Consider the following 27,858-nt stretch of genomic DNA (forward strand, 5'->3'; position numbering starts at 1 on the left):
ATGGATTTCCAGAGTTGGTTTGCCTTCCCAATGGGGGTATTGCTGTGCTGTGCTCTTCAGACATCTGCTGTTCTGCATCCTTCATCTCACAACTGCACAAGTGATGGTCAAAGAATATCCTTCAGTCACTCCTACAAGATTGACCTGCCTGCATCCTCCCAGATTAAGGTGGGAGTAGATCCATTACAGCATGAAGACAACAATGGTGTGCAGCTAAATCCTGGGGAGGTCAAGGAATATGAAGAGCAGAACATAATCTTTAGGCACAATATCCGTGTGAATGCACCCAAAGGAGACTGTGAAACTTTAAGCCACATTAAGGATCTGCTTGAAAGGATGGAGAAGCTTGAGAAAGAGATGGCAGAGCTGAGAGAAGTTTGTAGACCTCAGAGGTGCTGTGGAGGAAGTCATGGTAAGTAACGACAAGTATCTGTTCTTACAACACAGGTACAGCCCGTTTACTGCAGAGATTTTGGGACTGCAATCCATTTGCCAAGATTATGGAGGTTCTCCACAAGCAAAATGCTTGAGCCCTGGAGGTGGGATGGTACTCTGGTTTCTGTGATGTGAAAGCAAATCTGAAGGTCCCCAAATGGGCCATTTCTGGAACCAGCTCAGGGAAAATCTCCCCAGGCACCTCCCAGAACTGGAAGGGAACCAATTCCTGAGTTTCACATAGGTGGGAAGATTCAATGGAGGAATTTCTGGAGGACAGGAGGGTGGAAGACAAGAAAAGACAGCTATAAGAAATGTTTTCCTTTTCTCATTTTGAGAGGTTGAGGGAACTGGGATTGTTTAGCCTGAAGAAGAGGAGGCTGGGAGGAGACTTATTGCTCTCTACAGCTGCCTGAGAGGAGGTTGGAGTGAGGCTGATGTTGGCCTCTTCTCCCAAGTGACTAATGACAGGATAAGAGGCAATGGCCTCAAATTGCACCAGAGGAGGTTTAAGTTGATTATTAGGAAGAATTTCTTTCCTGAAAGAGTGTTGAGACATTGGAACAGGCTGCCCAGGGAGTCACCATCACTGGAGGTCTTAAAAAAATGAGTAGATGTGGCACTTTAAGACATGGTCTAGTGCTCATGGAGGTGTTGGGTAGAAGGTTGGACTTGATCTTAGAGGTGTTTTCCAACCTTAATGATTCTATTTTTTTTTCCTCCAGAATTTTACAGTTGCTGAGCATTTGTCTTTTTATTCCTCTCTGATAACTAAAAGAGCAGCAGAGTTTGATAATGATGTTATGTGGTGGCCACTGGCTCTGCCTGTACTCACAGTTTTATACTGTATGACCTCTAAATTAAAGATTAATCAAACTGATGTTGTTTAGGGAATGGAGACAGGGAGAAGTGCTAAGTCTGTGCTTGCAGGAAAACATACAGATTTATAGCAGATGAAAATAATGTACTCTTCATCTTTATAATAACTGTGGTGAGAAATAGCTTAAATTACAGCCAGGAAGGTTCAGGTTAGAGGCTGTGAAAAGCTTTCTAATTGCCTCTCTGGGGTGGTCATGGCAGCTGCATTCCTGCTGACTGTGGACAAATGTGTCAGGAAATGCAAGCATGGAGCTAGTCCCTCTTTGAATCTGAGGCTGATGAATAAATTGATCTTTTCAGGTCCTTTTCAGCCCCTATTTTCCAGTGATATTTATGTTTTCCCTTTAGTGACCTCGAGCACACTTTTACACTACCCTGTCCATTGCTATTATCCTCATTTTTTTCTTTCTCTTTTGAAATCTTCCTCTCATCTGTGTGTCACACCCTCGCTGTTATGTATCCCGGTGCCGCTGTGGCCAGGCGTCTCACCCTGCAGTGGCCATGGGACCTTCCTTCATCAGACCTGCAGCTGTGAGTGTGCTGAGGGCTGGGAGGGCAGCGACTGCTCCCACCCCACCTGCCCCAGCCACTGCAGTGCCCATGGGCACTGTGATGGTGGGAAGTGTGTCTGTGATGAGCCTTTCTTCGGGGAGGACTGCAGCCAGCAGCTCTGCCCTGAGAACTGCAGCAGCAATGGGGTCTGCGACACAGCCCGAGGGGTCTGCCAGTGCTATGAGGAGTTCATTGGAGAGGACTGCAGCGAGAAACGATGTCCCCAGGACTGCAGTGGCAATGGCTTCTGTGACACGGGAGAGTGCTACTGCCACGATGGCTTTTTTGGCCTTGACTGCTCCCAGGGTAAGATGCACCTGAGTTACTTCTCTCTTCTTTGAGTTTGCCTCTCTACCTCCCATACATGTTTAATTAATCTTGTAGTTAAGCCAAGCCTGGGATCACCATGTTCCTCAGATCAGAGTTCCTGCTGGGCTGGGGATTACTGGCTGGTCCTTGTCTTCAAGAATTGCCTGGAAAACATTTCTGAATTGGGAAAGGGTGGAAATGCAGTTAAAGGTAACACTAGCACAAGCGTGTGTGTAACAGATAGAGAGAGCAATATGGGTATGGAGGCTGTGATTAGAAGGAGCTAGAGTCTTGTTTCTTGACATAAAAATGAAATAACGGAAGGTACAGTGATGTTTGCTGCAGTGTGCTCTGCTTGCCAGTGAAGTAGCTGGGTTGATACAATCAGTGAAACATAGGACATATAAATCCTTTAAATCCTACCTCCCTTTGAAGTGAGGTCTTTGGAAAATCCTCCCTATCCTGCTTTGTTTCAGGCCAGATTTGCCTAAGAAGACCTGACTGATATGACCTTGAGGTGTGTATATCCAGCAGCTTCTGCTCAATTCTGGAAGAGTTGTAATGTCTCTATAGCCTGGAGTATCAACCTGAGGTTATCCTGAAGTCACCTTTCCTTCTCAGCACAGCACTTCTTGGTCTAATCTTTTCACAGTTTCTTGTGAAGAAGTAGGTGACAGTCACACACTGAGCACCAGGTATTACTCAGTAAGGGTTTGCAGCGACCTTACTCACAGGGCTTTTCTGCTCTGCATCATCCCTGCTCTCAGACTTCATTTGTCTCTAATTTTTCATCTAAAGAAGAGCTCCGCATCGAAACTTTACTTCTACCCCTTCCACACTACCCAAATGTTTCTCTATGGCTCCAGCACTCTTCTCTCCTGTCAGTAGAGTGGAATTTGCAGCTCAGGAGGCAGCACCTTTCGAGAGCTGGCAAGAAGAGTGTCTCCTGGAGAACAGCTGCCCAGCTATGCAGCCTTGGATTCTCTTCCTTACACAAGCTGGCAGCTGTTTGGGAGGCCTTTGTTTTCTCACTAAGCAAGTATTGCAGAGGTAATGCATATAGCACAACACATTTTGCTACTGTTTCTGAGCACTCCACCTCCGCTCCTTAAAAGCCTTTGTAAGTCCAAAGGCAAGTGATTCCCATCTCAGTATCTGCAGCCAAGCACTCCTCTCTCACAGATGTCAAATTTTGCCTTTTCCAGTTTGGATTAGATTTCTGCATCCTGGCAGAGTTACACTGAGCACTGCTTTTATTTTTGTTATCATTATTATTCTTGTTTTCTGTGTCTCAGATCCTTAAATGACATATCCTGTTCTCTATTGCCATGGTAACTGGAATGTCTGAACACCTAGAAGGCACTATCAAGCATTCAACGTGATAATTAATGTCTTGAACTTCCTTCTGAAGGAGAAACAAAGAATGAGGTCACACTGAACAGCAGGTATTGGCCTGTGCTCTTTCTGGACTTTGTTTACTGGCACTGTTGGATGTCTGAAGATGAACAAACCAGCAGTATAAAACAAGAGTATCCTCAAACCCAGCTTTTTGGTATCTCGGCACATTAGCTTAACCAGGAAGTCTTAATGTTGATGCTGTAATCAGGAAATTGGAAAAGAAAATAGAAGGACTCTTTGCTGTTCCTAGGAGAGCCAGGGCTCCCAACCAGCCCCCATGTGAGCTCTCAGCCCAGCAATGAGACTATAAATGTGCTGCTCATTTCCTGCTTGCTTCAGCCATTAGGATCTCAGCCTGTCTCTGGAGGAGAAGCTCCCTGATGGAGAGAGATTGATGAGATGGACTCTGGCACAACCCGCAACCACCCATCTTCCCTAATTCACATCAGTGATTAGTGCTGTGCCTGGGATGAACCCTTTCACTTCAGGCTTGCAGGTCCTCTGCTGTTGGAGAGCAAGAGGAGGAGGTTTGCAAGGGTTACCAAGTCCAGGCAGTGCCAGTTTTTGTCAAGTCCTGAAATGCTCAGGCTTGTTGTGTTGGCTGGAGACGATGGCTCTAGTGCATGCCAAGGCAGAGCGGAAAATGGTGTTACAAAAATGCATTCCTCTGGGCTAGAGAGTCACTGCCAAGAAACTCTCATTGAAGTCTAAGAATCATAAAATAATTTAGGTTGGAAAACTTGAATATCACCAAGGGCAACCGTTAACTCAATGCTACCAAATCTGGTGCTAAACCACGTCAACACCACATCTATACAGCTTTTAAATTCCTCCAAGGATGGGGTCTTCCACCCCATTCCTGGGCAACCTGTTTCAGGCCTTGGCAACCCTTTTGGTGAAGAAAGTTTCCCTGCTATCCAATCTAAACCTCCCCTGGTGCAACTTGAGGCCATTTCTTCTCTTCCTGTCAGTTGCTACTTGGGAGAAGAGACTGACCCCCAACTGGTTCCAGCCTCCTTTCAGGGAGTTGTAGAGAGCCAGAGGGTCTCCCTTCAGCCTCCTTTTCCCCAGGATAAACAGTCCCAGTTCCTTCTGCTGTCCCTCTCCAGACCCTTCACCAGTTTCATTGCCCTTTTCTGGACACACACCGGCACCTCAGCATCCTCCTTGTACTGAGCTCTCCAGAATTGAACTGAGGTGTGGCCTCGCTACTGCTGCGTACAGGGGGACAATCACTTTTGTGGTCCTGCTGGCCACACTATTTCTGATTGTCCTGTGTTGCCACAACCTGCTCGCACAAGTCCCCCCAACCCCACAGACAGAGGGGAGGGAAAGTAACACAAAAAAACCTCTGAGTTGAGATAAAGTTGAATGAAATCCCACGCCACACAGTTACCTGAGCAAGAGCAGCAGCGATTCCCCCCACTCAAGCATTCAGAAGCCGGGATCAGTGGACAAGACCAACACCCCAAAATCAGGAATTGGAAGCAGCAACTGGAATAGGAGGCCTCTCATGTTAAAATCTCAGCTTCAAGCCCCATGATATTTTCCTTCTGCCAGCACTTTAATTTTGAAGCTGGCATGATGGCAGCATGTTATTGAATACACATCAGCAGATTCAACTCAACCCATGACACTGATACAGGTCAGGATGCTGGTGGCCTTCTTACCCACCTGGGCACATGCTGGCTCATATTCAGCCAGCTCTCAACCACCACCCATAGATCCTTTTCTGACAGACAGTTTTCCAGCCACTCTTCCACAAGCCTGGAGCATTGCAGGGAATTGTTGTGACCCTAGTGCAGGGCCTAGCACTTGGCCTGGTGATATCTCATCCCATGGGTTTTGCCACATAGATCCAGCAAAAAATGCCCTTCTTGGAGATACCAACTGACCCAGACGAGGTCCAAAACAGGTTTCTTATGCCACATCTCTTCAGAGAGGCAGGTACAATCCTCTTCTCAGCTATGCTTGGACAAGAGTTAAACCCCACCATATGTACTATGATTCTTTATTATTTTCCTGCCCAGATGGATTATTCAAATCCAGCTTCTGTATTGCTAGGAGAAGCAGGATGGGTATTCTCACATTTTGTACAACGTTTTCATCAAAAGCAACTGCATGCTCCTATTGAGGGTGGAATTTGGTGAGAGCTGTGAATTACACTGGGGAATGAATGCTCCCTTTCAAGTGAGAAGACTCTGCTGATGTTACCTGACCTAACATTGCTGACATGTGCCTTTTGCACGTGCCTTTTCACTTGCTCACTGTTTTTTGCTGTTGATTAGTGCCTTGCTAATGAAATACAGCTGGTAGGTGGTTTGATCAGTTTATGATGTGCTTACTTGTAATTAAAATCAAATAAGCTTTCTGATGGATGTTCTACATTGACTGCTTTCAAGGGCCGCTTCCAGACACTGATGAGCTGTTTTGTGGCAAAATGCTTAAGGCACTGTTGGCGTCCTGAAATTTATTATATGCAGCAGATTTTCCTCCTCCAGGCACCAAGTGTAAGTTTCCATCAGTATCAGAGCTCACTTTTCTCCCTCTGCCATGGAGAACCTTTGCTCCCCAGTTATGGCCACCAGCTGATGTTTAGAAGTAACTCTGTGTGACACAAGAAGGGACAGCTTTATGAGTGGTTTTCCTCATGCCAGTGTGGTTTGAGAAGTGGAAAAGTGTCATCCAGGAAATGATTGTATTTGTTACTGACTGCAGTATTTGTTTGTATTTAATGATATGCTGTCAAGCAGAAGGAAATGGACAAATCCATGATGACTACAGGATGGGAGTTCAAGTTCTGCATTCTTTCTGTATTCAAAATAGGTTTGAAAACATTTCCTGGCCATCTAACAAGACATCATCCTCACTGCAATGTTTTATTTGTCTCTTTTAGTGCTTGCTCCTCAGAACCTGCAGCTGCTGAACTCCACAGAGAGTTCTCTGGCTGTCAGCTGGGACCTAATGATTGATGTGGATAATTACCTCATTACCTATTATCCAGTAGGCTATGAGACATTGGTGAAACAAGTCTACGTGCCCAAAGAGCAGCCCAGCTATGAGATTGGAGGTCTCCACTCGGGTACCACATACAACATCACGCTTCATCATGTGAAAAAGGGGATTACCAGTGAGCCCCAGTATCTAGAAGCAAGTACAGGTAGGAGCAGGCAGTATTTTCCTGCAGTCAGAAACTGTAGATCTCTAACATTAGATTCAAATAAGTGGAGCAAATTATTTGGCTTTGCAGGTTTGTAACATCCTGCATGAGCTCTGCAGAACATTTCCTTTTTCCAGCCTTGGCTGTTCTTTTCTGTAGAATCTGTTCCCAGGTATGTATCTCTAGGACTGAATGCATTGCAAATTTCCTCTTTGTTGTCCAAATCCTTTATGTTGTCCAAATCCTACTTGCACTGACACCCCTGAATTCCAAGGAATCCATAGTATTGCCTGCTGTGAAAAGCAGGAATGGAAGCATGCAAGATAAAGCCAGCATGTTATTAAGAATGCACAGAAGGGACTTCAAAGTAGGCAGGATGTCATTCCTAGTTCCTAATTTTCCAAACATCTCTGCAACGCTGAGTTTTCCTCATATTCTCTTCCCAAGACTGGATGAGCCTAATGCTGCTGAGATTAGGAGGTTGAGAGTAGAAAGGCTGTGTATTTGAAGCATTCTGTCAAGAACTGAAATGCCGTTTTGTTAGCAGCTGATATTATGCTGTCTGCCTGCACTTGGTGAAAACAGTGAAAAGTTGGGTTATTCTGACATTTTTCTTGCTCCTAGCACAACAGGTGGGAACTGACAGCCAGAAAACTGTTGAGTTGGAGTGTTATCATGGGTAAAGCAAAGCCTGTTGAAATAATGATTGTACTGTACTCTTCAGTTTGGCTGAGGAAAAGGTCTCTGGTCTCAAAGCCAGGTGACTGGGCAAGGATGAGGATTGTTTAGGAAATGCCTTCCTTCTATTTACCTTTTCATGCTGCTGCTGCTTTCTCATGGCCCTCTGCTGTCCTTCCCAGTCTTGTCTGTACTCAGCACCGTCTGGGTAACGGAGGAGATGGAGCACTCGCTGGAAGTGGAGTGGGAGAACCCACCAACAGATGTGGATTACTACAAGTTGAAGTTCAGATCCTTGGTGGCAATGGATGAGAAGCAGGTCATGGTGCCTAAAAGCAATGAACCTAAGAGCAGACACATCATGACTGGTGAGACTTTGTGGGTATTCTAAAGGGGGCAGGGACAAGAAGTGGCAGGACTGACTGATGATCAGACCACAGTTGTAAGACAACTCTTCTCTTGTGTGGATTGCCAGTTTTCTTTCATCTCCTGCATGCCATGATATCTATTGGAATTCCTATATCCCATAATAAGGGGTGTCTCTGCAGGGAGAAGGCTTCCATGCCCCATGGACAGCAAGTGTCAAGGCATATTTATTCGGCTTTCATTCCATCCTTGTTAGGAATAAAGTATATTCTTCTGTTTCAGAGCTGGTAACGCTCACGATGTGAAAATCAATGTCCTAAGGGCAAGCCCAGACCAAAAGTGCTCGCAAGGCAAAATTAAGTTAGATAGAAATCCAGGCTTTGAGTCTCTCTCTGCTACAAACCTATAACTGCACAGACTAAACAAAACAGCTTTCTTGAAGAATTACTCTCTTCCCTAACTGCTGGTAATGCTCCCTTTTGCTCTTTGTAGGTCTGAAACCTGGCACAGAGTACAAGGTCACTGTCATACCTGTGAAGGACAATGTGGAGGGGGAACCATCCTCAGTGAGTGCTAGGACTGGTAGGTGGAAGTTTCTTTTACAATAGCAAGAGGTGCAAGTTGGCTGCTTATTCCTGTATGACCTGCAGCCAGGTTTGATTGTATCTTGTTTAAACTTGGCTACATTGTCTATTAACCACTAACACTGCCTGTAGCTCAGTCTCTTGTCTTAATTTTTAAACCTACAGTAACTTCATTTAATCTTAACTTTACTGATGGCTCTAGCCAGACAGAGGGTAAGTGTAGTAAGCTGGCTTCTGTACATAATTACAAGCCTTGAACAAGCACAGAGCTAGGTCCTGCAGTAACACCATGTTTTCTGGTTCATGACTTCCCTAACAAGATCACTGACAAGATGACCTCACTTAAGCAACACACGGCCCTTGCTTGTGGACCCTTTGGGCAGCTGCTGCTGCTGACTGCCTCACAGCTATTAACTGCTGCTGCTTTATCTGGTCTCTGAGGCCAGGAGCAATAAGGAAGAGGACAAATTCTTCTTCCTTCCTGTATTGCTTGGCTCCAGCATTGTTTTTTCTACTCAGAGATTGAACAGAGCAGTTGGACAGAGGAGCAGATTAGCACACCACTGCCAGGCCTGCATTTCCACTAGGGGCTATTAGCCCCAGCCCACTCTCCAGCTGCCCCATGGAGGTGAAGTTGGGCTCATCCAGTGGGCTGCACAGTGGTAGAGCCCTGGCATTCCTGTAGTAGCTTGAGTCTTTACCTCTTAAGTGCAAAGTGGCTTAACAAGCTTTAGCTTCTTCCTGGTTCTTAGAGCTTGAAGCTTTGGACTACTTCATCTTGTCACAGAGCCAGAGTCAGACGTAGTCATCTCCAGCATGAGGAGAACACAGACACGTCTTTAAGCTGACTTCTGCTCCCCCTGGGTGCTCAGTTTGAGCAGAATGGGGGCTGGAGACTTTGGAGAACAGATCTTCTGAGGAGCAGCTGAGAGTACTGGAGTTGTTCAGCCTGGAGAACATGAGGCTGAGGGGAGATCTTCTCACTCTCTACACCTCCCTGAAGGGATATTGGAGCCAGGCTGGGGTCAGTCTCTTCTCCCTAGTAACAAGTAATAGGACAAGAGAAAATGGCCTCAAGTTGCACCATGGAAGGTTTAGGTTGGACATTAGAAGAAACTTTTTCACTGAAAGGGTTCTCAGCCACTGGAACAGGCTCCCCAAGAAGGTGGTTGAATCCCCATCTCTAGAGGTGTTTAGAAGAGGCAGAGATGTGGTGCTGAGGGACATGGTTTAGCACCAGCCTTGGCAGAGTTAGGTAATGGTTGGACTGGATGATCTTAAAGGTCTTTTCCAACTAAAACAATTCAATGATTCAGCTCAGAAGGCCTCACAGGTTCTACTGTTACTTAACTGTCACTTTTTCTGTTACAGGGAGCCTAGCCATTCCAGGCCTGAATGTTAAAGCAGTGGAAACTGTTGATTTACTGATGCCTCAAACCCTTAAAAAAATGAAGGCAGGCTATTTTAAAGCTATTATATATGGCAAAAGAGAGCTTGAAAATTTTGAACTCTCATTCGATCTGTAAAATTCTGGCAACTCTGAAATTCAGCTCCCTTACAAAAGGGTAGGCGTGCAGCATCTGAAGACTGAAAAATCCCAGATCAGGTCTGACATTCTTCAAGTTGTCATGTAAATTATTAAAAGAAAATGGACTTTAAATAACAAGACCTTAACAAGACCTACAACCTCCATACTGCCATTGTAAGGCTGTGCTTCTTCCCTGTGATTATTTGAAACAGCCTTGGCTTGTGTTTTTGAGCTGTTCTTCACAGACATGGGGGCTGCAAAGCTTCTTAAAAAGGAGGGGGAAGAGAAAAAGTAAATCCAGTGAGTAATCCTGCTCAGGTTCTTATGTAACCCCTGGAATTTAGGAGCTATGACTGAGACAAATGCCAGCTACTGCAAGAGCTACCACTAAACTCTGATTCATCACCCAAAATAGCAGAAGCCTTGGGGGAGTCAGACAGACAGGTTTGCAGGGTGGGCAGAAAGAGGAGCAACAAATGGCTAACGCTGGAGACAAGTGGAAGGATGAGGCCTCTACTTGATGCTGTGAGGAGGGCAAGTGAGAAGGTAATGCTCAAGCTGGTACCCATGGAAGGTGAGGCAGGTAGTCTGCAAGCTCTTTCTGCAGAATAAAAATGGAGATTTTCATTGAAGAGGCCTACAAAAAAGCTGGGGAAGGGTTTTTTACCAGGGCTTGTAGTGATAGGACAAGGGTTAATGACTGTAAGCTGGAAGAGAGGAGATTTAGATTGATTATTAGGAAGAAATTCTTTACAGTGAGCATGGCAAAACACTGGAACAGGTTGCCCAGGGAGGTTGTGGATGCCTCTTCCCTGGAGGTTTTCAAGCTGAGGTTGGATGAGCAGCCTGGTCTAGTGGCATGGCAAGGGGGTTGGAACTAGGTGATCTTTCAGATCCTTTCACACCCAAACCATTCTGTGATTCTGTGAACAGTTCTGCCTTCTCCCCATGCTGAGCAAGCTGTTTTCTCATGGGTGCCTTTCTTACTCGAGGGGCTGTAGGGAAGAGCCTAGGTGACTTCTGGTTTAGGTGGCCAAAGCTGCAGGCAAAAATGAAGGAAATGTGCATGTGTTGTGACAGGATGGTGGTATAATTCAAACAGTTTCTTAATCCTGCACTTTGAAACATCCTTTCAGGAGTTGATAGCCCAACCAATGTGACAGCCAACCAAGTGACAGAAGATACAGCCACTGTTTCATGGAATAAAGCTGAGGCTCCTATAGAGAGGTACATGGTGAGATACACCTCAGCTGATGGGGACACCAAGGAAGTAGAGGTGGGGAATGAAGATGACAGCGTCACCTTGCGGGATCTGAAGCCAGGCATGGAATATGTCATCCATATCTGGGCAGAGAAGGGGTCCCAGAAGAGCAAGGCAGCAAGCACCAGAGGTGTGACAGGTAAGTTGTGGCAGCAGCAGCTGCAGGAGTCATGCCTGAATTTCCAACTCCATCAGTTTTACTTGTTTTAGTAAAGCTTCTCCTGCTTTGCACAGGTTTTTAGGGAGGCAAAAAAATCGTGTGATTGTAGTGTGGCTGAATAGGTCTCCAACTCTGATTGAAGACTTTGTTGTGAGTTCTGTCATGGGTGAACCCTGTGCAAGGCACCAGGATGGAGGACAGTGAAGCACAGCTATACCTAAAGGCTTGTAACTAGAATATGTAATTCCTGCCTTGACTTTAAAATGCTGTAAACCACCCCAAACATTCTGTGAGGTGACTGTTCACAGAATCACAGACTAGTGGGGGTCAGAAGGGACCTCTGGAGATCTAGTGAGGGTGGAGCACCTCCCTCGATCTGCTGGCCACATTCTTCTTAGTGCAGCCCTGGATGCCATTGCCCCCCTTGGCTGTGAGGGCTCATTGCTCTTTTGTTTGTTTGTTGTTTGGTTGGTGGTTTGGTTTTTTTTTTTGTTTTTTTTTTTTTTAATCCTTCACTGAAGTGCTAAATACATCTTAGTACCCTTAACAACAAAGGACCTGCAGATGCCTCCCACATCAGTGGAACAGCATTTCTTAATTCTGGCTTATTCTGCTGCAGCCTCTGAACTCAAGGGCACAAACCCACCACCACCTGACAGCCACACTGTAATTTCCCCCACGCCAGCTTAAGCTGCATTCTGGTTTACCATATATTAGCTATGGTAAAAGTTGTGATTTTCCATCTGTATGTGCTAATCTCCCCTCTTTTGGGAGATGAAATTACATTCCTTTTCATTTTAATGAAAGATGGTGAGGCTGGTTTATGTCACCCTAGACTGGAGCATGCTGGGAAACAGCCTTTGAATAATCACAGCTCAGCTAGAGCAGTGGAAGATGCTCACCTGGGGGAAGAAAAATCAAGTGAATGGTTTTCTTGTGTAATATGAAAAGGAAGCTTGTTCTTTAGTCATCATTGCACTGCAGCTGGGTGTGGGCTGTACCTCTATGCATATGCAGTGCATTTAACTCCTTAACTCCCTAGCAGCCAGTCACCTCTGAGTGAAAAAACAGAATTGCTTTGGTTGGAAAAGACCTTTTAAGATCATAGAGTCCAACCATTGTCTATCCTATCACTTATTCCTTGGGAGAAGGGACTGACCCCGACCTGGCTCCAGCCTTCTTTCAGGTAGTTGTAGAGCGCAAAGTCTTCCCTCATCCTCCTTTTCACCAGATTAAACAACTCCAGTTCCTTGCTCCTCATAAGACATGTTTTCCAGACCCTATTCTCCAGCATGGGCTGGCTGGAGACAGTGGACCAACTTGAATGTAGGTGACTGGCCAAGCTTCCTAATTAAGCATTTGACTGATCCTTACTAATCTCCTCTGGCTGGGAATTTGAGAACATAGGAGCACTGGACCAAGCTGCCCACAGACTTGTGGAGTCTCAGTCCCCGGAGTCATTCAAAAGCTGGCTGGACATGATCCTGAGTGATTTTACTATAGGTGGCCCTGCTCTAACAGGGATGTTGGACTAGATGATTTTCATAAGTCCCTTCCAATCCCTGCGGTTTTGTGATGCTGTGAAAGGTCATAGGCTGTCGGGCTGTCCATGAAGGACCATATTCCTGCAGCCTGTGACAGTGACTTAAGCATTGTGAAATCTAGGTCATGTTTCCACCTGTGAAAAGGGAAGGGGAGCAATTGCAGTAATGGGAGGAGATTGAAAGTGGCTTTTTTTTTTTCTAGTGGAGAATGTGAGCATAGTCTTCATTAAGTGATGCTGTTTGGTTCTTCAAGCCTTCTCTTAAAAAATTGCCTGTCTAGTGTCCATGTAATGGCCATGATAGAAGACAGTCACCATCTCCTGGGATAGGGTCTGGCCTCTGATAGACAGGTATTTGGTGAGATACCACACAATTGATGGGGACACAAAAGGTGTGGAGGTGGGAAAAGACAAGAGCATCGCTGCTGTGATAGGACTGAAGCCAAGCAAAAGTATGGCACCAGCCTCTGGGCAGAGAGATGAGCAAGTTTTGCTTGATTACAAAATTATCTTGTTCCAGGAGAGCTGCATTTCAAACAGGGATTCTGAGTAAGGGATTTGGGGGTTGGGTTAATTCTCAGAGCAACCCAGGCAAGAGGCTATGATCTTCAGAAAGCAAAAGACAGTAACACCCTATTCTTCATGGACTTTCTTCTCTGACCATGGAGGGTTGTTGGCTGTGCTTTTGTTGCTCCCCTACAGAAGCCTGCTGTTGCATCTGTAAGGAGGAGAGAGAGATCCCAGATGAAATACCTCAGAAGTGAGCGCTTCCCAGCTTTGTAGTTCAGGCCCACCCTTGGAAAGAAATGAAATTTGAGAAGTGGGAGGAAATTGGTAGGGCCCTTGAGGGGAGGAAGCGTAGCCTTATTGGAACATTTTTCACTCCTTGCTATTCTTGCAGCAGTCTGCAGCCCAGCTCACCCAGTGAGCGGTGGGACTCGAAGGCTGTCAGCACGCTTGGTTTATCTTCCTTGCACTGTACGAGAGGACACAGTCTCAAGCTGTGCCAGGGGAGGTTTAGGCTGGATGTTAGGAAGAAGTTCTTCACAGAAAGAGTGAGTGGCCATTGGAATGGGCTGCCCAGGGAGGTGGTAGAGTCGCTGTCCCTGGAAATGTTTAAAATAAGACTGGATGAGGCATGGTTTAGTTGATTAGGTAGTGTTGGGTGATAGGTTGGACTTTGTGATTTTGGAGGTCTTTTCCAACCTGGACGATTCTGTATCCAGCAGTGCAAAATTGTCTGGGGCCACAGATGATGGTATCTGACGGCACTGGCTTCAGGGTCAGTTATTTATACTGCATGATCAAAATATGTTTTGTAGCTAGAAACAAAATTTGTATTAGATTTACCCGTTTGGAGAAAAAACAAACAAGCTTTTGGATACACAAGCCCTTTTTAGGTCCTTAGAAATAGAATAATTTCCCAAAGCTCATCTGTTTTTCCAAATATATTTGATATCTAATAAAGTACACTAGCTCTGCTTATAAAACCTGTGTGGTTTGTGTCTTCAGACCAGAGAACTATCCTGAATCTTCTCATAATTGTGACCTTTGCTGACAGAAATCGACAGCCCAACTGAGCTGGCCACTGGCCAAGTGACAGAAGATGCAATTACCGTTTCCTGGAGCAAAGTCCGGGCTTCAATAGACAGATACAGAGTGAGCTACACCTCATCTAATGGGGACACAGAGGAGAGAGAAGTGGAGAAAGACAAGAATGTCACTACCTTGGCAGGACTGAAGCCAGGCATGGAGTATGTAATTTACATCTGGGCAGAAAAGGGAGAACAACAGAGCAAGAGGGCCAGCACTGAGGCTGTGACAGGTAAGTGGGCAATAGATTTTAAGAGTGTGAGTTGCTTTGCCTTAACACTGAATAAATCCACCCCAAGACAGTTTCACAGCAGAGGGAGATTCAGGCTTAACAGATCAAGTCTCCAGGTTAGAGTATCTTGCTGTGAAACCTACTCAACATCACCCCAGAGAGATTCTGATTACCTGTATGTACTACAGATTGGCTGTAGTGTTAATGCAAATAAGGATAAGGGAAAATGGAGCCTATCACAGAATATCTTTGGTTGGAAGAGGCCTTCAAGATCATCCAGTACAACCCAGAACTGCAAGGTCACTACTAAACTGTGTTCCTAAGCACCGTGTCCACACACCATTTAAATCTCTCCACCACTGCCCTTAGCAGACTATTCTAAGGTTTGATAACCCTTTCAGTGAAGAAATATTTCCTAACATCCAGCCTAAAACTCCTAAAGCCCTTTGCAGCAGTGTCTCTTACGTATTTGTATAGCCTTGCTTTATTTTAATTGCTTCATTTGTTTCTTTTATCATGTAGTAGGGAAATGCTCAGCTCCTATTTGCAGATGGGGAAATCGAAGTGCAGGCAGATTATCAGCATGCACAATTCCTGTTCTTTCAGTAGGATGATTAGTCCTTGTTCTTCAATTGTTCTTACCAGGACAATTTTGGACCCCTTTGCAGCAGTCCAGGTTAAGAAGATGTGCGGTTTAAAATGACATTGTAGAGCTGAATGTCTGAACAGATTGCAAGAGGTTGCAAGTGTTTACAAGACCCGTGGTGTAGGTCAGGGACTTGCTGAAGGAAGATGAGTAAATGCTTCCCTGGGTCATCCTGGTCTCTTTACAGAGGACTGGCCAGATGCCCTGGGTGTGAGCTTCAGAAGCTTGTGATCATGAGAAAACCAAATAGCAACATCTTGCTTTGCAAGGGCTCTCTTCTCTCCAGTTCAGGACTGGCTGAGCTATTCCCTAGAAAAGCTTCTATAAGGATCAAGGACAAACTTTAGTCAAACCACCTCAGACTGTGACACCTCCGAGCTTTACGGGGCCAGTCAGTGAGAAACAAGGCTTGAAAAGAAAAGAAACTAGCAAGGCCCTTGAAGGGAAGGAGCATCACTGTGTCACAGTACAGCCTGATTATGACAGCCCATCTTCTTCACTTCTGTCTCTGCAGAAATCGATAGCCCAAGTCACCTGGTGACTGACCAAGTGACTGAGGACACAGCCACCATCTCCTGGGACAGGGTCCAGGCTCTCATAGATAGGTACATGGTGAACTACACCTCTGTTGATGGTGACACAGAAGAAATAAAAGTGGGAAAAAATGAGACTACCATGACATTGACAGGACTGAAACCTGGCATTGAATATATCATCTTCCTCTGGGCAGAGAAAGGAACCCAGAAGAGCAAGAGGATCAGCACCAAGGCAGTGACAGGTATTCCAGAGAATTTTTGTGCTTCTACATGATGCTGTGTTGTGGAAGTGACCTCAATTTATGTCTTGTTTTCTTCTGGTATGTTTGAGGTCGTATGCTAGACACTGGTTTGTAGTCACCTATGATGTGAGGACATCCATGCTACAGGCACTTTCAAGAAGGTGTTGGCTAGGCTGAAGACTGACTGACAGAGAACATTGCTAGCATCTCCTGGAAATGAGGGAGAAATGGAGCAGGGGACAGGTCTTGCTGTTCTAATTTGAAGCCAGATGTGATGTGCATCATCTGTATCAGGCAGGGAAAGAACTCGAGCAAGAGGATAGGGACAGACACAGGGTGATCTGTGGAAATCTTGAAGTGTGATTTTGCAGCTGTGGAAGGAGAAATGTAGTTTCACATGCTGTATTAGCTATGATTGTAGTCTCCCTTGGCCACTTCCCTAATTTATGAATGAGGACGGAAGTGTTAAAACTTGTTAGCACCTCACAGCTCCATGAGAGATGTTTGTGGGAGAGGCTGATTAGGGGAGTAGGATGTTGGTGCTGTCTCAGTCTCTCACGTATTTTTCTTTGCCTCACTATATCCATGTCAGCTAGGACTCCAGGGCCATGCATGTTCCCAAATAACTGGTCTAATGGGCCTCTCTTAAGGTTTGTAAGAATTTGGGTCTGACAAGGCCTCACCTTTCAGTTGGACCTGCTTCTGCACAATCGCTTTTCCTTGTATCTTTACTTAATACTTTACTCCTGAGGCCTCTGTCTGAAGATGGATTGGTGCCTTGCCTTGTTTTACCCTAGTTTGGCATTGTCAATAGCATGTGGTGGCTAGCCTCTGAGGTCATATAAAGCTCCAGATGAGTTAGCCCAAGTGATCCTTCACTTCCTGAGGGATAGGATCATGGTGTTTGAGAAAGCAAAAGCTGGAAGGGTAATATATGTGTCTTTCAGTTACTCACTTTCTACTTTGCCCTTGATTTCTTAGAAATGGACAGCCCAAAGAATCTGATAGCTGACCAAGTGACAGAGGACTCAGCCACCATCTCCTGGGGTAGTGTTCAAGCTCCCATAAACAAGTATATGATGAGCTATGCTTCTGCTGATGGAGACACCAAGGAAGTAGAAGTGGGGAAGGACAGGAATGTTCTTACCCTGACAGGGCTGAAACCAGGCATGAAGTTCATCATCCATCTCTGGGCAGAGCTGGGAAGCAAGCAGAGCAAGAGGGCAAGCACTAACATGCTGACAGGTAACTGGAATGAAGGGAGAGGAAACAGGGTAGAATGACCTTACTCTTTTGCTATTTTGTATTTTGAGTTCTCTTTGCATTACTGGGTAATGAAGATGTACAGTGGTAAACCCGTGCTAGAGGTAAGTATGTGAGTGTGGATGACAATAATATAGACTACTATGTAGACCATAATATAGACACCATAATGTAGACTGTTAGTAGTTAAGTAAGTTTAACTTACTGTAAACTTACAGTTTAACTACTGTAAGTAGACTTTCAGGAGTTAAAGGGGGCCCATAAGAAAACTGGGGACAGACTTTTTAGCAGGATCTGTTGTGACAGGACAAGGGGTGATGGGTTTAAACTAAAAGAGGGAGATTTAGGCTAGATAAAAGGCAAAAATGTTTTATGCTGAGGTTGGGGAGACACCGGCCTGGGTTACCCAGGGAGGTGGTAGGTGTCCCATCCCCACAACCATACCAGGTCAGGTTGTTTGGAGCTCTGGGCAACCTGTTCTAGTTGCAGATGTCCCTGCTGACTGCAGAGGTTGGACTAGATGACCTTTAAAGGTCTCTTCCAACCTAAACTATTCTATGATTCTGTAGATGATTGTAACACAGAAGTGATGACAGCTGATGGTGCTATTTCACTAGTCCTTAATCAAAAGCATCTGGTGCTTCAAGTGTTGCTATCAAGCCTAACAATAACAAAGGTTTAGCAACCAAAGTTAAACCATTTTAGGATTGAAGAGTTAAAAATAATGGCCTGCCTTTGACTTGTGACCTTAAACTGATCCTAGGAGACTGCCAAATAGGTTGAAATCTGTCCTGTTCAGTCAGCTGTGAAAATTGTGGTGTAGTGGGAACATTTCAGAGTTGCTCTGTATCCATTGGCCCTGCTAATGTACTTTTTCTTAGCTTCTGAATCAAGCTCGTGAGATGAGCAGCTCAAGTTTGGATTTAGGGCAAGATGCTGAGCAGTTTTCCAGTGCTTACAGAGACAGAGGGCAGCTGATGGGGACAAGTGGAAGGCAAAGGACTGAACCTATCTGGAACAAGAAACGCAAGAAGAGTTTCAGCAAACTGAAATGTTGGAGTTTTTTGAACTGGAATGGATGACAGATGGAGACACCTGGAAATTTCACATGAGGGGAAACTGCTGGGAGCAGGGACTGCATTTAGCATTAGTAGGAGTATTTTTGGAATATCTGCACAAAACACTCCCATGCAATCTTTCTGTGTGTTATGGTTTCAAAAGCAATGACGCCTCTACTAAAATAATACAGCTTCTAAGGAAAAATACACTTTTTTTACTCAAGGTGAGGAAAACTGGCTGTGGCAGGGAGCTGTTGTGCTGTAGTGTTGTGAAACTGCAGACTCTTAAGACTGCCCTTCCCGTCCCTTGTGTCTCAGGAAAGATTTGGTACCTTTTAGCTCCCTCTCCTGTCCAGCGGGAGGTATACATGTGATGGGCAGCTCCAATCAGAATCAACCAGGTTGGAAGAGACCTCCAAGGTCATGAAGGCCAACCAATCACCCAGCCCTAACTAATCAACTAGATCATGGCACTAAGTGCCTCATCCAGTCTTTTCTTAAACACTTCTCTGGGCAGCCCATCCCAATGGGCAATGTCTCTTTCTGTGAAGAACTTTCTAAGATCAAGCCTAAACTTCCCGCTGTGCAGCATGAGACTCTGTCCTCTTGTTCTGTTGCTGGTTGCTTGGGAGAAGAGACCAACCCCCACCTGGCTACAGCCACCCCTCAGGTAGTTGTAGACAGCAATAAGGTCTCCCAGGGCAGGTTTCTGCATCCTTTCACTTAAAGCAGTTTTTTAGAGAAGTCCCTCAAGTGAAGCATGAATTAATAAGATAATGACTTGATGTTTAATTCATGAGCTTGGTGAAAGGTGGTCTCAGGATGAACAAACAGTGTTTTAAACAATATCCTATGTGAACTGTGGTGTTGCTGTCTCTCTTCTCCTTGTAATTTGTTTGGTGTTTTGTTCATAGAATTGCAGAATGTTTTGGGCTGGCAGGGACCTTTAAAGGCCGTCTAGTTCAACGTCCTTGCAGTGAGCAGTGACATCTTCAGGTGGCTTGGAGCCCCAAACAACCCGACCTGGAATGTTTTCCAGGGATGGAGTATCAACCACCTCTTTGGGCAAACCTGGGCCAGTGTTTCACGACCCTCAGTGTAAACAGTTTCTTCCTTCTCTCTAGTCTAAATTTCCCTCTTTCAGTTTCAAAGCATCTTGTGACAGCACCTCTTGTCCTGTCACAACAGGCAGTGTTAAAAAGTCTGTCCCCACCTTTTTTATCTGCCCCTTCAAGCAATGAAAGGTCACCAGAGGTCCCTGGAGCCTTCTTTTCTCCAGGCTGAACAACCCCATCTCTCTCAGCCTGCCCTCACAGCAGAGGGCTTCCAGCCCTCCCATCATTGCTGTGGCCTCCTCCCGCCCCACTCCAAAAGGTTCATATCTCTGCTGTACTGAGGACTCCAGAGACCCCCAGCAGTGCAGGTGGGGTCTCAGCAAAGTGGTGTTTGATTTCTTCTTGGCCTAGTTCTTCTCCATGGCCTTTTCCCAATTGTTATATTTCACTGATGCATATTAAGTGTTGCTAAGCTTACCCTTATAGCACTCTTCAAGGTCTGAGAAGTGTTGTTGCCTGGTTATATGGATGGGGACTGACCCAATGGACACTGACTACTTCCCAGTCCTGTAGGGAGGTTTGTGGAACAGCGGGGAATTGAAATGAATTACTCAGTTTGCAATAAACTCAGGCATACTTCAGAGCTAGAGCAGTCTTCCTTGAAGGTCAACACTGCCCACCAGGTACCTTCTCTCTGAAAACTGAAAGCTGGACAAATCTTACTCCTTAAATTGTTTTCCTTGAGATGTTCCTAAAGAATATAGAATATAGCAGCAAGCACAGGGTGAAAATTAGGGAGAGGCCACTTCCATTGTTGTTACTTCAAACCAAGCTTTAGAAATTGCTTTTGTCGTCAGGGAAGCACTGTGGCGCTGTTGTGGGGATCTCATAAGATGCTTTTTGACAACTGCCATGAACTGGCATTGCTTAAAAATAATTATTTTCCTCTTCTCATGTTGAACTTGATCAGTCTGACTGAACAGGAGAAGTCTGGCTAAGCCTTTGATGTCAGTGAAGGGGCCAGTGTCCCATACACAGAGCAGCCTAAACTGGGTTTCTTCATATCTCTGCATTTACTAAAGAAGGCTGAAGCATGAATCTGTGAATGCTCCTCAGAGATGAGCCTGATGGAGACTTCTCAGGGAGATGTGTCAGGAGCTCCTGAGACCTGTGCAGTGGAGCCAGTTGCAGGGCTCACAAAACATCCCAAACCAAATCTGTAGATGACCTTGCCTTGTTTGGTCTAGTCTTCTGCTGTTTGCTAGCTCTGAATGTCAGTGGGTGACTTCTCTACTTCCCAGTTAACAGGATCAGGCATTGAAAACTCATCCCAAGCCATGTGCTGCAGTTGCTGCCTTTTATTTTATGCAACAGGACTTGAATTTTCTTTTTCAATAGAGATCGATCCTCCCAAGAACCTGCGTGTAACGGATGTGACTCCTTCCACTGGCATGGTTACCTGGACTCCTCCTGCAGCACAGATTGATGGCTATGCTCTGACCTACCAGGGTCAGGATGGCACAAGCAAGGTACAGCCAATTCCTCAGACCTGCAGATCCCCCTGAAATCACCCCTAGGATTATGGGCTCTACCAATTGGGTCTTGTGGGTATATGGACCATAGAAAAATAATGGTGAGGGGCATTCTGTACTATCCACAGCCTAAGGAGGGAGAGCTTAAGGAACGAGATGTGTTACTGTCATGAGTACAAGCTGTGGAGGGACTTTCACAGTGGAATACCTCTTCCCAACGGATCTCCAAGTGCAGAAAACGTTTGCTTCATCACTTTTCTAACTTACTACTTGGAAGGGCAGAGCTCACCAGGGATAGGATGACTTCACTGTCTGAGACCTTGCCCCAGATCTTCCTTCTGAGGAGATGAGCTCCAAGGATGTAGAGTGACTGTGCCTGTCTGAACTCAACAAGAAAACCCCATAAATCCATATGGAGTATGAGGCACTGTGGTACAGAAAAGCTAAATGCTGTTCAGAGTTGGGCCAACCTTTGGTCTGTTTTACTTGGCAGGAAATACAGCTGGGTCCTGGCGAGCAACAGTTTGTGCTGGAAGGACTGGAACAAGGAATGGAGTATACTGTCTTTGTGATGGCTTATCAGGGAGAACACCAGAGCAGAAAGACAGACAGTACCTTCTCAACAGGTAGGAGTTTGCCTTTGGTGTTTTATTGCCTGTGCTCTGCAGCTCTTGTGCTTAGTGGTAGAGGTCAGAGATAGAATTCTCATTCTACAGACGTGCTGGGGCACTGTGATTGTAAGCCAACCCTCTAGCAAATCAATGATGTCTCCTGACTGAGTGTCCTTTCTCAACCCTCACCATGTGGAGGCTTGGAAACACAATGGCATGGTGTGAGTGGAGATTGTTTGCTGGCCAGTGCTGCTGGCAAACCTTGCTGGCCAAGTGTGGGATGAAGTGTGGCTATACTGATGAGCTGCCAGTCGGCAGGAGAGATGATGATATGCTAGAGATCTTTCTGCACCATCCTAGCCATGGTAGGGCACAGCTGTTTAAATATTCTGGTGGTGCTGGGTAGCTGCCCAGGTTGTTTCTAGAGCTTGGGAAATGGACACCTAAATGGCAAGAAATGAAACAAAATCTCACCCCAGCTTGCTGTGGGAGCCTCTTGTACTGTGGCAGTGCCCACAGGGCTTGCCAACTGTGGGCAAATTGTGAAAGGCAGAGACATTAAAGTGCCTTTTTGCTGGCACTCCCACCTTTATAAAGGAGGAGTCCTTTTCTTGCTCTCACTGTGACTCAAGACTGCAGCCTGTGGGGATCCCATCCATGTGCCATCTCCCTGTCAGTGGGGAAGATCGCCAGCAGCAACTTGCTGATGCAGCTGGGTGTTCTGGGAGTGCACAGTGGGAGCTGCTGCTTTCTTTACTTCCTTTACAGACAGTACTGTTGTCTTTAGGCAATTCCTGAGGGCATGAAATGCCTTCTCCAGCCCCATGGCCTGCTTTGCTGATGTGTAGCTTTGCCCTTTTGTTCTCACAGTTGGCCTCCTCTTCCCGTACCCTGCGGACTGCAGCCAGATGCAGCAGAACGGGAATGTCACCAGCGGTGTCTACACCATTTACCTGAATGGGGATGGCAGCAGGCCACTGCAGGTGTACTGTGACATGACCACGGATGGAGGTGGCTGGATAGTGAGTGATTCTTTGCTCCTCTTTGGGTTTTTGTTTGTTTGTTTTAATGAACATAATCGAGTGGACCTGGTGCTGGTGTTAGCTGAGGCTCCTTTTCTCTACTGGTGAGGCTGCACCTCAAATACTAGGTTCAGTTTTGAGCCCTGCAAGAAGGACATTGAGGTGCTGGAGCATGTCCAGAGAAGGGCAATGAAGCTGGTGAAGGGTCTGGAGAACAGGTCTGGTGAGGAGCAGCTGAGGGAACTGGGGTTGTTTAGCCTACAAAAAAGGAGGCTGAGGGGAGGCCTCATCACTCTCTACAACTCCCTGAAAGGAGGCTGGAGTGAGGTGGGGGTCGGTCTCTTCTCCCTAGTGTAAAGTGATAGGATGAGAAGAAAAGGCCTGAAATTGCGCCAAGGGGGAGTTTTAGGTTGGATATTAGAAAAAATTTCTTCATTGAAAGAGTGGTCAGGGCATGTGTGGAAAGTAAACTGTAAAAAGTACACAACTAATACTTGCCCCAATGCTTGTGTGCAGTCAGAAAATAGAAATGGATTCCTGTCTGTGCCCTGCTTAGGGGCAGTGTTACCATCAGCTAGAGTTGTCCACCTTTTCCGTTTGCATTTGAACCAGGATGAGCATTTCTCAGCCCCATCCTCCTTGTATCTCCTCAACCTGTCCTTGCTTTGCAGGTGTTTCAGAGGAGGAGCACTGGCCAGGTGGATTTCTACAAGCGCTGGAAAAATTATGTGGAAGGCTTTGGAGATCCCACTGGGGAATTCTGGCTTGGTACAGTACATGGGTGTGACCAGTGAGGAACTGAAGATGAGCTTTTGTGGGACCACCTAAATTCTGAAATACTCAACCACTCCAGCCTGCAGTCTTAAACTATCAGCTTTTGTGTCTTCCACAGAAGTGCCAGTGAAGTACTGAGGGATCTCTGAAGGCCATTGACATCTTTGGGCTTTGGAGCAGTTGCAGAGCAAAACAGACTCTGGGAAGGTTTATTTCAGGCTCATGTGTTCCTGTAATGTGGGGGGGGGGGAATAAAGAAATCACATTTAGGAATATGCTAAGACCAGGATACTAGACAGAACTCAGTCTGTTTTGTCTGTCTTGCTGCGTTAGTGAACTCTGTCAATCAGAGAATCCAGGACTAAGTAGGTCAGTCAAGGTCTTTGGAGCAAGAATCTTTAAATGTTCTGGGAAAAACAACATTGCACTAGAGCCAGTCTTGTGCTGGTTTAGGCTGTTTGTTTTTTCTGATGTTGTTGTGGTCTCTGGCCAGAAAATAAGATAAGACAGCAGAAACTTGGCAAAATGCCATGAGAGCATCAAGCAGAGAAGGAGTGAGGCAGGAAATAGCTGATTTTACCAAAATGGCCACAGGATGAGAGGAGTCTAGGACTGCAGAAGTGATCAGGCTTTTCCCTTCTTAAGAGTAATTTTTTTTTTTTTTCTAGGTCTTGACAAGTTGCACAACCTCACAAGCAGCAGCCCCCTCCGCTATGAGCTCCGGGTGGATTTGCAGGCAGCCAATGAATCCGTCCATGCTGTCTATGACTTCTTCCAGATTGCCTCCAGCAGGGACAGATACAAGCTGTCAGTGGGAAACTACAGAGGCAATGCTGGTGAGGAGTGCCTTGTACTTGTGCTGTCTTTGCTTAGCACAGGGAAAGAAAGACTGGGACCTGTGTATTTGCTTTGCCAGTAGCCTGGGAGTTTATTAGGTCAGGTTAAATCGAGAAGTCTGTACTTCCTGGGAAGGCTGAGGAGCGTGTGCTCCTGCTGAAGACAGAGTGTTTCATGGGAAAGAGAGGGCTCTGTACCCCAGTGAAAAGGTAGACCAGGAAGCATTTCCATGAGGTAACCTGTGCTGATGGGGGAGCGAATTCTGAGGTTCCCCACCTGAGAAGTGTAAAGAAAGTGGCTTTTGCTCAGGATGGGAGTTTGCTCAACAGTAGCAGCTATCCTGGTGCGAGCTTCTGCCACTTGGTAAATCCTCACCCTTGCCATTGTGTCCAAAGTCTTCCAGCTGTCTTTTAATGCTTTCTTGCTATAAGGTTTAGATCTTCAGCTGGGGAGGAATCCAGCCCTTGAGAAGCTATTGTTCAGTCTTATCCTGGGCTCTTGCTTTTCCTCAGACAGGCCTGCTGTGTTCTGCTTGAAGGGGGTATGAAGCCCTCAGTCTGTGCAGCTGTAGTCTTTTATTCATGTCTTCCATCCCTTCCCTTAGGGGATGCAATGACCTACCACAATGGCTGGAAGTTCACTACCTGGGACAGAGACAATGATGTGGCTCTCAGCAACTGTGCTTTGACCCATCATGGTGCATGGTGGTACAAGAACTGCCACTTGGCCAACCTCAATGGGAAATATGGGGAGAGCAAGCACAGTGAGGTGAGTGGCAGAACTCTGTTGGTTATTAGTTCTTCTCTCTAGCCTTCAGAGAACATGTCGGGAGAACACGTCTCTTCTTGGAGCAGGAAAGGATTGCCCAGGCTATCCTAACTCATTTCATTTGAAAGAAAAATGATCCATATGAAAATCTATGGCTTTTACTCTGTCCTCCCTGGATCCAAAGAACTTGAGCTCAAGGCCTGTCTGATTCTTGTGAAAAGAGATAATTGAGGTGAAGCTGTTTTGAATTCCGAGAGGAGCACACGAAAGAACAGTCCCTAGGAGCCATACTAGGATGCTGGCTCACTGTCTCATGTAGCCTATACCTTTGCTTTCAGGGCATGCCTTGGCATGCATCTTATTTGACATAGTTTCTCATGGCATTCTCATAACAAAACTGGCTGCTCATGGCCTAGATGGGCACAGGCATTGCTGGGTAAAGCTCTGGCTGGCTGGCTGGGCCCAGAGAGTAGTAGTAGTCAATGGAGTTAAATCCACCTGGAGGCCAGTCACAAGTGGTGTTCCCCAAGGCTCAGTACTGGGACCAGTCCTGTTCAATTTCTTTATCAATGACTTGGATGAGGGGATCGAGGATGCTCTCAGTAAGTTTGCAGACAACACAAAATTAGGTGGGAATGTTGAGCTGCTGGAGGGTAGAAAGGCTCTACAGAGGGACCTGAATAGGGACCAATGAGCTGAGGTCAGCTGTATGAACTTCAACAAGGCCAAGTGCCAGGTGCTGCACCTGGGCCACAACAACCCCATGAAACACTATGAGTTTGGGGAAGAATGCCTGGAGAGCTGTGTGGCAGAAAAGGACCTGGGTGTACTGACTGACAAGCAGATGAATGTGAGCCAACAGTGTGCCCAGGTGGTCAAGAAGACCAGCGGCATCCTGGCCTGTATTAGAAATAGTGTGGCCAGCAGGACCAGGGAGGTGACTGTCCCTCTGTACTCAGCATTGGTGAGGCTGCACCTCGAGTGCTGTGTTCAGTTTTGGGCACCACAGTGCAGGAAGGACATCAAGGTACTGGAGCAGGTACAGAGAAGGGCTGCTAAGCTGGTGAGGGGCCTGGAGAACAAGTCTTATGAGGAGCAGTTGGGGGAACTGGGGCTGTTTAGCCTACAAAAAAGGAGGCTGAGGGGAGACCTCATTGCTCTCTAGAACTGCTTGACAGGAGGTTGTAGAGAGGTAGGCAGTGGTCTCTTCTCACAAGTAACTAAGGATAGAATGAGAGGGGATGGCCTCAAGCTGTGCCAGGGGAGGTTTAGACTGGATATTAGGGAAAAAAAAATCACTCAAAGGGTTGTCAGGCATTGGAACAGGTTGCCTAGGGAGGTGGTTGAATCACCATCCCTGGACGTGTTTACAAGCCATGTGGATCTAGTGCCTGGGGACACGGCATAGTGACGGACTGGGTGGAGTGGGCGAAGTGGCTGGACTTGATGATCTCAGAGGTCCTTTTTGGCCTGGATGCTTCTATGATTCTGATTCTACAGGCTTATTTTGGGCTTGAAGATGGCTCAATCCTGTTGTGTTCCAACCTGAATAGAGATTTGATTTATATTAGGTGTGTCTGGAGACTGATAATTACAGCCAAAGTGTGGTGAACAACTGTATCCCTGTATATCAGAGGGTTAGATGGTATTAGAATGGGGCAGTGGTAGACTCCAAACACCTGGTCTGGGTGCTGTAGTAAAAGAAATTCCTTGGTCTTTCCCCAGGGTGTGAACTGGGAGCCATGGAAAGGCCATGAATTCTCCATCCCTTTTACTGAGATGAAGATCCGTCCTCAGTCTTCCAGAAATGAGCCAGTCCTGGGGAGGAAGAAGAGGACTCTGTCAGGGAAGAGGATGAAAATCGGGGCTTAAATCAAAGTCTGTGCAGGACAGTACCCAAAGATAATGATTTGGTATTTCTTAGCAAAGATTCAGATGGCTTTCTGCAATATGTTGGAGACAATTGCTGATAAATGTGCACTCAGAGACCTCTAGATCTGCAGCCCAGCCTGCTTCCAGCCTTTGGGGCTCCTGATGGGTGATCAATCAGAGACTGGGAGTGGCCTTGTGGGCAGCATCCCACTTGAAGCTCCCTTGGTTGGCTAAACATTACAAGGACCTGCTTGTTCCAATATATAAGCTTGAACACATGCTTCTCTTTCTGAAAGCTGCTGTCTGCTCTTAGTTCTGTCCTTCTCCGCTGCCATCCACTTCAGACTTCAAATATGAAGCCAATGAAAAACAACATCCCTCTTCATTTACATCAGAGAGAGCTTTCCTGAGTCTATTCCTTCTCCCTGACTTGGTCTGTGGTCTTCTTTCCTTTCCTTTCATCATTTGGAGCACATTTCCTTGCTGCAGTCAGAGAGTGGGGTTTTGGGAAGGCTTGCTAACCCAGGTGAGGTCTGCAGCCTGTGTTCCTCAACCTCTAGCATTACATCTCACCATGTTAAAATCCTGCTCTCTATTTTGCTTGTCTCTTCTTATCTCTCTGCCCAAAGAAAAGCAGAGGAGACATGCAGTAGGTTAATGTTCACACTCTGGGGTGAAGCCCAGAAGAGGGTCACTGTAAGGACTATACTCCTCCAAGCTCTGCTCACCATCCCAAATCTGCCTCTGTGTGCTGCCTGGCTAAGAGGCTGCTTACAGACCATGAACCAAACTCTTATGGCACTTTCCCATCTGCTGCCTTGTGCTTCTCCATTAATACTATGATAGCTAACACTGCTGAAATGACACCACTTCTCAATGGCCTCCAAAACCAGCATCTCAGACATAGACCAATCTTGTACCTTCTCACCTCAGGCCCCAGTGCATGGCTTCACATTTGGCAGCT

The 27,858-nt window shown here is 46.1% G+C and overlaps 1 protein-coding gene across 1 annotated transcript; it reads left to right on the top strand.

The window, feature by feature from the left end:
- Nucleotides 1-26,894, top strand: TNN (tenascin N). Its single transcript, XM_054384527.1, has 16 exons — nucleotides 1-412; nucleotides 1,795-2,172; nucleotides 6,470-6,733; nucleotides 7,594-7,779; nucleotides 8,270-8,359; nucleotides 11,026-11,289; nucleotides 14,415-14,678; nucleotides 15,839-16,102; nucleotides 17,084-17,347; nucleotides 20,877-21,007; nucleotides 21,504-21,636; nucleotides 22,492-22,643; nucleotides 23,315-23,411; nucleotides 24,086-24,253; nucleotides 24,859-25,022; nucleotides 26,748-26,894. Exons 1-16 carry the CDS (start codon nucleotides 1-3, stop codon nucleotides 26,892-26,894), a joined length of 3,378 nt encoding a protein of 1,125 aa, XP_054240502.1.
- The last annotated feature ends 964 nt before the right edge of the window (nucleotides 26,895-27,858 follow it).

This window comes from Indicator indicator, chromosome 10 (genome assembly GCF_027791375.1).
Source record: "Indicator indicator isolate 239-I01 chromosome 10, UM_Iind_1.1, whole genome shotgun sequence".
Lineage (NCBI taxonomy): Eukaryota > Metazoa > Chordata > Aves > Piciformes > Indicatoridae > Indicator > Indicator indicator.